We start from the raw sequence: 12,041 nt of genomic DNA, 5'->3' as shown, positions 1-12,041 counted from the left end.
GTTTCTTCCTAGGTTCTGACCTTTCTAGGGAGTTTTTCCTAGCCACTGTGCTTCTACACCTGCATTGCTTGCTGTTTGGGGTTTTAGGCTTGGTTTCTGTACAGCACTTTGTGACAGCAGCTGATGTAAGAAGGGCTTTATAAATACATTTGATTGATTGATTGACCGAGTTATGCTGAATGTAAAAAAATGGCTCAATTTACCCCACTCTTCCCTACCTAAAATAAATGTAGGCATGTCTGTAAGTTGCTTTGGGTCCCATGTGGCTCAGTTGGTAGAGCATGGTACTTGCGAGGCCAGAGTTGTGCTTGATTGTCAAGGGGGACCAGTACGGAAAATATATGCACTCACTGCTGTAAGTCGTTCTGGATAAGAGTGTCTGCTAAATGACTCAAATGTAAAAAAGCCTCTTCTAAATGGCACATATTATAAAGGTGGATGCTAGTTTTCCTGCCAGAAAACTGCTGATATTGACATGGCCTTGACTGGTAAGCTTCAATTCTTATATTTTTTGTAAACGGAAATAAAATTATTAACAAAACTATACTTAAATTATTATCTTTGACTTCAAAAATAAAATCATCATGAATTATGTTCAGTTGTAGTTTTTTTTTTTACATTAGCTATCACTAGCTAACAGCGGGGGAAAAAGCTAGGTAGCTAACTATATTTTTCTTACTGTCAGGTCAGAACACAAGTCTGTAGTATAAGCCTGTATGTAAGTACAGTGGGAAGAAAAATTATGTGAACCCTTTAGAATTACCTGGATTTCTGCATAAATTGGTCATAAAATGTTATCTGATCTTCATCTAAGTCACAACAATAGACAAACATAGTCTGCTTAAACTAAGAACATACAAACAATTAAAACATGTCATGTCTTTATTGAACACACGTTGTAAACATTCACAGTACAGGTTGGAAAAAGTATGTGAACCCTTGGATTTAATTACAGGTTGACCCTCCTTTGGCAGCAATAACCTTCACCAAATGCTTTCTGTAGTTGCAGATCAGACCTGCACAACGTTCAGGAGGAATTTTGGACTATTCCTCTTTTCAAAACTGTTTCAGTTCCACAATACTCTTGGGATGTCTGGTGTGAACCGCTCACTGGAGGTCAAGCTACAGCATCTCAATCGGGTTGAGGTCAGAACTGACTGGGCCACTCCAGAAGGGGTATTTTCTTCTGTTCAAGCCATTCTGTTGTTGATTTACTTCTGTCTTTGGGTTGTTGTCTAGTTGCATCACCTAACTTCTGTTGAGCTTCAATTGGCAGACATATTGCCTCCTGCAAAATGTCTTGATAAACTTGGGAATTCATTTTTCCGTCGATGATAGCAAGCTGTCCATGCCCTGAGGCAGCAAAGCAGCCCCAAACCATGACGCTCCCTCCACCATACTTTACAGTTGGGATGAGGTTTTGATGTTGGTGTGCTGTGCCTTTTTTTTCTCTCCACACATAGTGTTGTGTGTTCCTTCCAAACAACTCAACTTTAGTTTGTCCACAGAATATTTTGCCAGTAGCGCTGTGGAACATCCAGGTGCTCTTTTGCAAACTTCAGATGTGCAGCAATGTTTTTTTTTGGACAGCAGTGGCTTCTTCCATGATGTCCTCCCAAGAACACCATTCTTGATTAGTGTTTTACGTATTGTATACTCGTCAACAGAGATGTTAGCATCTTCCAGAGATTTTTGTACGTTTTTAGCTGACACTCTAGGATTCTTCTTAACCTCATTGGGCATTCTGCGCTGTGCTCTTGCAGTCATCTTTGCAGGATGGCCACTCCTAGGGAGAGTAGCAACAGTGCTGAAATTTCTCCATTTATAGACAATTTGTCTTGCCGTGGACTGACTTTTAGAGATACTTTGTAACCATTTCCAGCTTCATGCACGGCAACAATTCTTAATCGTAGGTCTTCTGAGATCTCTTTTGTTCGAGGCATGGTTCACATCAGGTAATGCTTCTTGTGAATAGCAAACTCAAATTTTGTGAATATCTCATGGGGTTGGGCAGCTCTAACCAAAATCCAATCTCGTCTTATTGATTCAACTCCAGGTTAGTTGACTCCTGACTCCAATTAGCTTTTGCAGAAGTCATTAGCCTAGGGGTTCACATACTTTTTCCAACCTACACTGTGATTGTTTAAATTATGTATTCAAAGTAGACAAGAAAAACACAATAATTTGTGTGTTATTGGTTTAAGCACATTGTTTGTCTATTGTTGTGACTTAGATGAAGATCAAATTTTAGGTCAAATTTATGCAGAAATCCATTTAATTACAAAGGGTTCACATACTTTTTCTTGCCACTGTATGTATGTATGTATGTATGTACTGTATGTATGTATGTATCAGTGGAGGCTGGTGGGAGGAGCTATAGGAGGACAGGCTTATTGTAATGGCTGGACTGGAATAAATGGTACAGAGTCAAATGTGGTTTCTATATGTTTGATACCGTTCCAATTATTCCATTCCAGCCATTACAATGAGCCCGTCCTCCTATAGCTCCCACCACCAGCCTCCATTGGTATGTATGTAAAGTTGAAGTCGAAAGTTTACATACACCTTAGCCAAATACATTTAAACTGAGTTTTTCACAATTCCTGACATTTAATCCTAGTAAAAATTCCCTGTCTTTGGTCAGTTAGGATCCCACTTGTCAGAATAATAGTATAATAGTAGAGAATAATAGTAGAGAGAATGATTTATTTCAGCTTTTATTTCTTTCATCACATTCCCAGTGGGTCAGAAGTTTACATACACTCAATTAGTATCTGGTAGCATTGTCTTTAAATTGTTTATCTTGGGTCAAACATTTCGGGTAGACGTCCACAGGTTTATAGGCTTCCTTGCTCGCACACACTTTTTCAGTTCTGCCCACAATGTTCTATAGGATTTAGGTCAGTGCTTTGTGTTGGCCACTCCAATACCTTGACTTTGTTGTCCTGAAGACATTTTGCCACAACTTTGGAACTGCTGTTCACAAATGCTCTCCATCCAACCTCACTGAGCTCGAGCTGTTTTGCAATGAGGAATTGGGAAAAAATGTCAGTCTCTCGATGTGCAAAACTGATAGAGACATACCCCAAGCGACTTACAGCTGTAATCGCAGCAAAAGGTGGCGCTACAAAGTATTAACTTAAGGGGGCTGAATAATTTTGCACGCCCAATTTTTCAGTTTTTGATTTGTTAAAAAAGTTTGAAATATCCAATAAATGTCGTTCCACTTCATGATTGTGTCCCACTTGTTGTTGATTCTTCACAAAAAAAATACAGTTTTATATCTTTATGTTTGAAGCCTGAAATGTGGCAAAAGGTCGCAAAGTTCAAGGGGGCCGAATACTTTCGCAAGGCACTGTATGCTTGGGGTCATTGTCCATTTGGAAGACCCATTTGCGACCAAACTTTAACTTCTTGACTGATGCCTTGAGATGTTGTTTCAATATATCCACATAATTCTCCTCCCTCAGGATGCCATCTATTTTGTGAAGTGCAGCAGTCCCTCCTGCAGCAAAGCACCCCCACAACATGATGCTGCCACCCCAGTGCTTCATGGTTGGGATGGTGTTTGTTAGCTTGCAATCCTCCCCCTGTCATAATTCTCCAAAAAAGTAAGATCTTTGTCCCCATGTGCAGTTTCAAACCAAAGTCTGGCTTTTTTATGGTGGTTTTGGAGCAGTGGCTTCTTCCTTGCTGAGTGGCCTTTCAGGTTATGTCAATATAGGACTTGTTTTACTGTGGATATAGATACTTTTGTACCTGTTTCCTCCAGCATCTTCACAAGGTCCTTTGCTGTTCTTGGATTGATTTGCACTTTTCGCACCAAAGTATGTTCATCTCTAGGAGAAAGAACGCCTCTCCTTCCTGAGCGATATGACATCTGCGTGGTCCCATGGTGTTTATCCTTGAGTACTATTGTTTGTACAGATGAACGTGGAACCTTCAGGCATTTGGAAATTTCTCTCAAGGATGAACCAGATTTGTGGAGGTCTACCATTTTTTTCTGAGGTCCTGGCTGATTTATTTTGATTTTCCCATGATGTCAAGCAAAGAGGCACTGAGTTTGAAGGTAGGCCTTGAAATACATCCACAGGTACACCTCCAATTGACTCAAATGATGTCAATTAGCGTATCAGAAGCTTCTAAAGCCATGACATAATTTTCTGGAATTTTCCAAGCTGTTTAAAGGCACAGTCAATTTAGTGTATGGTAACTTCTGACCCACTGGAATTGTGATACAGTGAATTATAAGTGAAATAATCTGTCTGTAAACAATTGTTGTACTTGCCAAAACTATAGTTTGTTAACAAGAAATTTGTGGAGTGTTTGAAAACTAGTAAATGACTCCAACCTAAGTGTATGTAAACTTCCGACTTCAACTGTATGTATGTATGCATGTATCACAGGTTGGTGGCACCCTCATTAGGGAAGGACCGGCTCGTGGTAATGGCTGGAGCGGAATAGTTGGAATGGTGTCACGTTCTGACCATAGTTCTGTTATAGTATGGTCAGGGTGTGAGTTGGGTGGGCAGTCTGTGTTGGTTTTTGAGGTCGGCCTAGTATGGTTCTCAGAGGCAGCTGTCAATTGTCCCGGATTGAGAATCTTGGGACATTTTCAGCTTCCAGGAATTGTGTACAGATCCTTGCAACATGGGGGCTTGCGTTCTTGCAGAAACATGAGGTGATGGCGGATAAATTGAACGACATCCTCCAGGCCATGGTATTTCTGCACATTCAAACTGCCATAGATTAAATGCAATTGTTTTTGTCCGTAGCTTTTGCACACCCATACCCTAAACCCACCGCCAACATGGGGCACTCTGTTTACGTCAGCAAACCGCTGATAAACCCGTGAAGAGGACACTTCTCCAGCGTGCCAGTGAAATTGAGCATTTGCCTAATTGAAGTCTGCGATGACATCGAACTGCAGTTAGGTCAAGACCCTGGTCACGACGACGACCATGCAGATGAGCTTCCGCAAGACGATTTGACCAGAAATGTATCAGTTCTGCAAACCCAGTTTCATCAGCTGCCCGGGTGGCATTTCTCAGATAATCCCGTAGGTAAAGCCGGATGTGGAGGGCTGGCGTGGGTACACAGTCTGCGGTGGGGAGACCGGTTCGACACACTGTAGAGTTCTTTAAAAATAATTTCTACTAACATTAAATCCTGTCAACCACTGGTGGCCCTTCCTGCAGTAGGCATGCAAATTGCAAGCTCCCTGAACGAGAGACATCCTTGGCGCTGTGACAAAAGAAAAAAGCACTTGAGTGGCTTTTCTCCCCAGCGCAAGGTGGAACTGTGTAATGATCATGTCTTTAAATCAGTATCTTGCTATGCCAAAACAGATGGCTGGATTATCTTGGCTAAAGTATTAATGCTTACTAACAGGGATGTAAACCATTAAAAGCAATTTGTGCTTAAGGACAAATTCAGGAATTATCAGTACGTGAAACATGGGACTGGGGGGGGCGTACTGGCATGTCAACCTGCAGAGAACCGACACATCCCAGCAAAGATCTGGAAGTGAGACATGAAACACACGGGACAACCTGCAAGACTGAAATGCCTCTGACATGATCCCACCATGCTTTGCAGACCGAGATGAGTTGAGAATACACATGCAGGAGTCCCTGAAGAACTAGCAAATGAGCAGGAACAAGACAAATGAAGCAGGCGTCAAGAAACAAACCACCAGCAGAAGTACTGACCTAACAGTATATACCTGGAGATGAGGTCACAGATATTGTCAGAGGCATCAACCCATACAGTCATTACTCCTCACCCACCATACCTGGGAAATCAGTCACCCTCACCTTCAGCCAAGTGTCAGCTACACTAGTGAGAAACTAGTGAAAGCAAAGCCTTAATTTATATACTGCTGGGCTAAAATGTAATTTTAAGTAATCACATTAATTGTTTAGAAATATGTTGGGCAGCATATACCGTTTAAATGAACTTTGCTATTGTATCCCACTGAGTTAAGTCACATTCTTCCAACTCAGATGGAAACTTTTTTGCAGAACCTCAATTTCCCTGAAGTTCTACCCATGTAAATAATATTTTGAGACCAGAACATTGCTTTCACATTTTATTAATCCAAACAGTGCAGTAGATCATCATATTCGTTTGCTGATCCTCTTGTAAGTAATGCCCGCTACAGTCATGGTCTGAAAAGAGAAAGAGCATGTACTAGATCCATTTAATCATTACTCAGTAATTCTACCCCAGTAGAGCAGGCTTCAGCTGTAATTAGAACATAGGGGGCAGCAAAGACAATCCTTATAAATTAACCCTGAAATAGTGTCATTTAGTTTCCCCTCCACCCCCCAATCCATAAGCCCCGGACTCACATTGACGAGGGTGTTTGCATCTGCCAGTTCTGTGACAGAATCGATCCCCTTCAGGGAGACCTTCAGCTTGTTACCTTCCCTCATCACCACAGACTGGGAAACAGTAGAGCACGGTTTAATGTTAGATCTGATAGGCATGTTCACGGTCAACTAGCGCCAATTTATCAGGCCTAATACAGATGGCCATATATGGAGAAAACATTTGACTGTGTGCAACAGGTGTGAGTTGATTATGTAAACTGCTATAAAGTTCAAACTGAGCCCAGTTATTGTGGAGAGCAGATTCTCTACCAAAGAACATCAGTCAGCCCACATACGAGTGAGTGTGTGTGGGTGGGGGGGTGGGGGGGGAGGAATATGAAAGGAGATGGATAAACCCAGGCTACATGTATGAAACTCATGGTTGGGTTGTGACATGCCACCTACATTGACCTTCTCCCCGGTCAGCGTCTCGAGCTCCGTCTCCTGGCCAAGGGTGAAGGAGTTGGTGAGGATCTTTGTCCCTGTGGTGACAGTCACCTTGAAGTGGTCTCCAGTCTCCTCAATCTCAGAGATGCTCTTGATGTCTTTGCCCTCCTGGATAAGCTCATCAGGGAGACCTACATGCATGAGTGAGAGAGTCATGAATTGTGTTTTATATACACCAAAAGTTAGAGAAATCAGACATGAACACTAAATTACTACTGAAGCAAAACTCATTTAAAAATATGGAAACAAAAATTAAATGCGTCAGCTAGCGCTTAACGTTCTGAGAGGCATAGGTTTGTTAGAGCCATTTTGCATAGAACGTTCTGTTAATGTGCAGAACTGCTTAGGAACAGTCAGCACATTTAAGGAACATTTCTTGGCATTTCCTTACTTTATCAGAACATGTCCTGAAAGTTCAAACCTTTAATTTAAGGCAATGTTAAACTCATGACATTGGAAACATTCAAGTTGTTCAGCAAACCTGAACATTCACCTGTGGGAATAACAGTAGTCCAGCATAATGTTCTGTAGATTCTCAATTCTATTTGAAGTCATGTTCTCAAAATATTAAAATGAGTAACGTTCTAAGAAAAAACATGCGGATCTCAGCAGTCAACAAAACTGCATCCTCTTGTTAAGTGTGTGAACCTTGCCCTATAATTGGCCACACCTGATTCTAATGAGTGCTTGTTCCCTTTGAATAGACTAAATTGAACCCCTTTGCATGAGTTACAAAAAAAACCCATCCTGGTGGCAGAGTGGAGTAAGTCTTAATTATCACTTCTGCTCAGTGTCCAAGGAATCTGTGCAAGCTTTGTTTGCTACTCGATTAACCGCTGTATCAGCAATCACCATTGAACATCATTACTGAAAGGACTACAACATCTGAAATTAACACCAAGTCTAATCACGTCACACATGTACAAACAACAGCAAGACTTACCAATAGCCTTCATGAAAGGCTCAAAGTTGTCATGTGTCTCCAGCTGGTATTTCCCTGAGAAAGACATGGTGACTATAAGGTAGAGACAACCACAGCTCCCTGCTTGTCTTTATACCCTCATCTAGGCACCCCTGCAATCATTAACTAACTAAAGGTGTCTACAATTGAGTACCCCTCCCCCTCATATCAGTCAAGGGCAACTAATCTACATCGCAATGGTCAACTTTATTGTACTCCCCTCCTCATCCTCTCTTCTTCTACTTTGGCGGTGTGAGTGATCGTTGATCTGTTTTGGTAAACAAGGCCTCCTCGACTCCTTAGAAAAATGATAAGCAGTCTCATCATTGTAATACAAGTATATGGATCAATCAACACATTTCAAATTCAACTTGACTTTATCTCCCTAACCACCTGTGTTGAAGTTGAACTAGGCTACACCTGCACTTTGAGTTGATTGAGTTGAGATGTTTATTTGACTCCCTGCACTGTAAAAAAGTTGAACCAATGTACAATTGTAAGGCAAACAGCTGCTATAGGATTGTGAGTTTGTTTCACATTTGGAAATATAGCTGAACCAACATACAGTGTTGCCTTCCAAAGACAAACATTAGATTGTAATTAAACTCAACGAGTGTTTATACATTCAGCTCACTGTGAGCAACGTTTGTTGAGTGAACAAACGTTCACCCATTAGCTCAATGTCTCGTCCTTCTGAAGTCCACCCAACTCACAGAACAATGCTGATTAAGCAATTGGTTAAGTTGGCTTTTTTACAGTGTGCACCATTTGTACTATCATATTTAGGTAGCCTGGGTTTCAGTTTTGGATTGTGGGTGTTTGTCTTCCGTGTCAGTGTTTGTCGCCACACGGGACTGTTTTGTTCATTTCACGTTTATTGTTTTGTATTTTCGTAGTGTTCAGTTTATGTTTTAAAATAAACATTATGGACACTTACCACGCTGCGTTTTGGTCCTCCGATCCTTCTCGCTTCTCCTCCTCAGAAGAGGAGGACGAGATCCGTTACAAATGGTATCAAATACATCAAACACATGGTTTTATTATGAGTCGTCCTCCCCTCAGCAGCCTCCACTGGCATGTGTATATATTGTTTTTAAAGCATTGGATTGGTGTAAACATTGATTTTAAATCCAAGTTACATCGAGATTGGCTTTACAATTTAAACCTAACCTAAAGTAACCTATGACCTGACCCCCCCACCTGTCCCCCGGCCCCAGTGGCAAGAGACATCCCAAAAATCACACATAACTACAGTATATAACACAAATGGCCCCTCCTATGCTCCCACACATACTTTCTGTCCCTAACACTAAAACCAAAAATAATAGAACAACTAAAGATGTATTTGTATAGACCTAAAACTAAATAAAAACCAGCAAATCAGGTCTAAAAACTGAAACTAAATTTAAAATAAAAAACTGAAATAATAACAAATATAAAACCACAAAACTACACTGAGTATACAAAACACGAGGAACACTTGCTCTTTCCATGACAGACTGACCAGGTGAATCCAGGTGAATATGATCCCTTATTGATGTCACTTGTTAAATTCACTTCAATCAGTGTAGATGGAGGGGAGGACACAGGTTAGAGAAGGACTGTTTAGCCATGAGACATGGATTGTGTATGTGTGCCATTCAGAGGGTGAATGGGCAAGACACAAGATTTATGTGCCTTTGAACTGGGTATTGTAGTATTTATTTAACCTTTATTTAACTAGGCAAGTCAGTTAAGAACAAATTCTTATTTACAATGACGGCCTACCAAAAGGAAAAAGGCCTCCTGTGGGGACGGGGGCCTGGCATTAAAATAAATAAATGAATACAATATAAATATAGGACAAAACACATATTACAACATTAGAGACAACACAACACTACATAAAGAGAGACTTGGGACAACAACATAGCAAGGCAGCAACACATGACAACAGCATGGTAGCAACACAACATGACAGAAACATGGTAGCAACACAACATGGTAGCAGCACAAATCATGGTACAAACATTATTGGGCACAGTCAACAGCACAAAGTTCAAGAAGGTAGAGACAACAATACATCACACAAAGCAGCCACAACTGTCAGTAAGAGTGTCCATGATTGAGTCTTTGAATGAAGAAATTGAAATAAAACTGTCCAGTTTGAGTGTTTGTTGCAGCACCTTCCAGTCGCTAGCTGCAGCGAACTGAAAAGAGGAGTGACCCAGGGATATGTGTGCTTTGGGGACCTTTAACATAATGTGACTGGCAGAACAGGTGTTGTATGTGTAGGATGTGGGCTGCACTAGATATCTCAGATAGTGGAGAGTGAGTCCGAAGAGGATTTTATAAATAGGCATCAACCAGTGGGTCTTGCGACGGGTATACAGAGATGACCAGTTTACAGAGGAGTATAGAGTGCAGTGATGTGTCCTATAAGGAGCATTGGAGGCAAATCTGATGGCCGAATGGTAAAGAACATTAGCCGCTCGAGAGCACCCTTACCAGCCGATGTATAAATTATGTCTCCGTAATCTAGCATGGGTAGGATGGTCATCTGAATCAGGGTTAGTTTGACAGCTGGGGTGAAAGAGGAGCGATTACAATAGAGGAAACCAAGACTAGATTTAACTTTAGCCTGTATCTGTGATATGTGCTGAGAGAAGGACAGTGCACCATCTAGCCATACTCCCAAGTACTTGTATGAGGTGACTACCTCAAGCTCTAAACCATCAGAGGTAGTAATAACACCTGTGGGAAGAGGGGCATTCAGAACAAGGTTAAGGGTAGAGATAGCTTGTTGGACACTAAGAAATCTTTGTTGAAGAGCATTTAACACAAAATCTGGGGAGGGGCCAGCTGAGTATAAGACTGTATCATCTGCATATAAATGGATGAGAGAGCTTCCTACTGCCTGAGCTATGTTGTTGATGTAAATTGTGAAGAGTGTGGGGCCTAGGATTGAGCCTTGGGGTACTCCCTTGGTGACAGGCAGTGGCTGAGGCAGCCACAGTTAAACACTGCACTCTTTGAGAGAGGTAGTTAGCAAACCAGGCCAAAGACCCCTCAGAGACACCAATACCCCTTAGCCGGCCCACAAGAATGTAATGGTCGACCGTATCAAAAGCTTTGGCCAAGTCAATATAAATAGCAGCACAATATTGCTTAGAATCAAGGGCAATGGTGACATCATTCAGGACCTTTAAGGTTGCAGTGACACATCCATAACCTGAGCGGAAACCAGATTGCATACCCGAGAGAATACTATAGACATCAAGAAAGCCAGTCAGTTGATTATTGACTGTTTTTCCAACACTTTTGATAAACAGGGCAACATAGAAATAGGCCTATAACAGTTAGGATCAGCTTGATCCCCCCCCCCCCTTTAAATAAAGAATGAACTGTGTCTTCCTTCCAAGCAATGGGAACCTCCCCAGAAAGGAGAGACAGGTTAAAAAGGTTGGAGATAGGCTTGGCAATTATAGGGGTAGCAACCTTAAAGAAGAAAGGGTCTAAACCATCTGACCCAGATTTTTTGGGGGGGTCAAGTTTAAGGAGCTCCTTTTGCACCTCGGACTCAGTGACTGCAGGGAGAAACCTTGTTGCGGGGCAGGGGAAATTATGGAATAGCATCGGGGATAGTCGCATTAGAAGGGGTGGGAGATGAGGAAATGTTGGACGGGCAAGGAGGAATGGCTGAGTCAAATAGAAATCCTGACTTAATGAAATGGTGATTAAAGAGCTCAGCCATGTTCTTCTTGTCAGTAATAACCACATCATCAACATTCAGGGACATGGGCAGCTGTGAGGAGGAGGGTTTATTCTCCAGGTCTTTAACCGTTTTCCCGAACTCCTTAGGGTTAGACCCACAGAGAGCAAACTGCTCCTTAAAGTAACTTACTTTGGCATTCCGGATAGCCTGAGTGCACTTATTTTTCATTTGCCTGAAAGATAGCAAGTCAGCTTGAATATGCGTGTGCCGAGCCTTTCGCCAAATGCTATTCTTGAGGTGGAGTAACTCTGCAAGATCACGATCGAACCAGGGGTTGAACCTGCTTTTAATTCTCCTTTTCTTTATGAGGGCGTGTTTGTTAACAATACCACTGAAAATATAAAAAAAGAAGGTCCAAGTGTCTTCGACAGAGTGGATCAAGCTGATTCTATACCATTTTACAGAGGCCAGGTCAAGAAGGAAGGCTTGCTCATTAAAGTTTTTTAGCAAGCGTCTATGACAAATCAGGACAGGTCGTTTCACTGAGCAGCCATTACAAACACAG

General features: G+C 41.7%; 1 protein-coding gene across 1 annotated transcript; it reads right to left on the bottom strand.

Annotated features, from left to right (window-relative positions):
• Positions 1 to 6,078: 6,078 nt before the first annotated feature.
• Positions 6,079 to 7,915, bottom strand: LOC109882998 (fatty acid-binding protein, liver-type). Its single transcript, XM_020475069.2, has 4 exons — positions 7,765 to 7,915; positions 6,780 to 6,952; positions 6,354 to 6,446; positions 6,079 to 6,170 (listed from the first exon to the last, which is right to left on the bottom strand). Exons 1-4 carry the CDS (start codon positions 7,829 to 7,831, stop codon positions 6,120 to 6,122), a joined length of 384 nt encoding a protein of 127 aa, XP_020330658.1. The 5' UTR covers positions 7,832 to 7,915; the 3' UTR covers positions 6,079 to 6,119.
• Positions 7,916 to 12,041: the final 4,126 nt, after the last annotated feature.

The sequence above is a fragment of the Oncorhynchus kisutch genome, linkage group LG3 (genome assembly GCF_002021735.2).
Source record: "Oncorhynchus kisutch isolate 150728-3 linkage group LG3, Okis_V2, whole genome shotgun sequence".
Classification (NCBI taxonomy): Eukaryota; Metazoa; Chordata; class Actinopteri; order Salmoniformes; family Salmonidae; genus Oncorhynchus; species Oncorhynchus kisutch.
This window is presented reverse-complemented; position numbering and strand designations above follow the sequence as displayed.

What these genes read in the sequence shown, in the direction of transcription:
- LOC109882998 (XM_020475069.2), bottom strand. Translation starts at nt 7,831, where the DNA reads ATGTCTTTCTCAGGGAAATACCAGCTGGAGACACATGACAACTTTGAG. An exon ending in TGACCGGGGAGAAGGTCAAT is followed by an intron (nt 6,447 to 6,779) that starts GTAGGTGGCATG and finishes ACTGTTTCCCAG; the next exon opens with TCTGTGGTGATGAGGGAAGG. An exon ending in ATGCAAACACCCTCGTCAAT is followed by an intron (nt 6,171 to 6,353) that starts GTGAGTCCGGGG and finishes TTCTCTTTTCAG; the next exon opens with ACCATGACTGTAGCGGGCAT.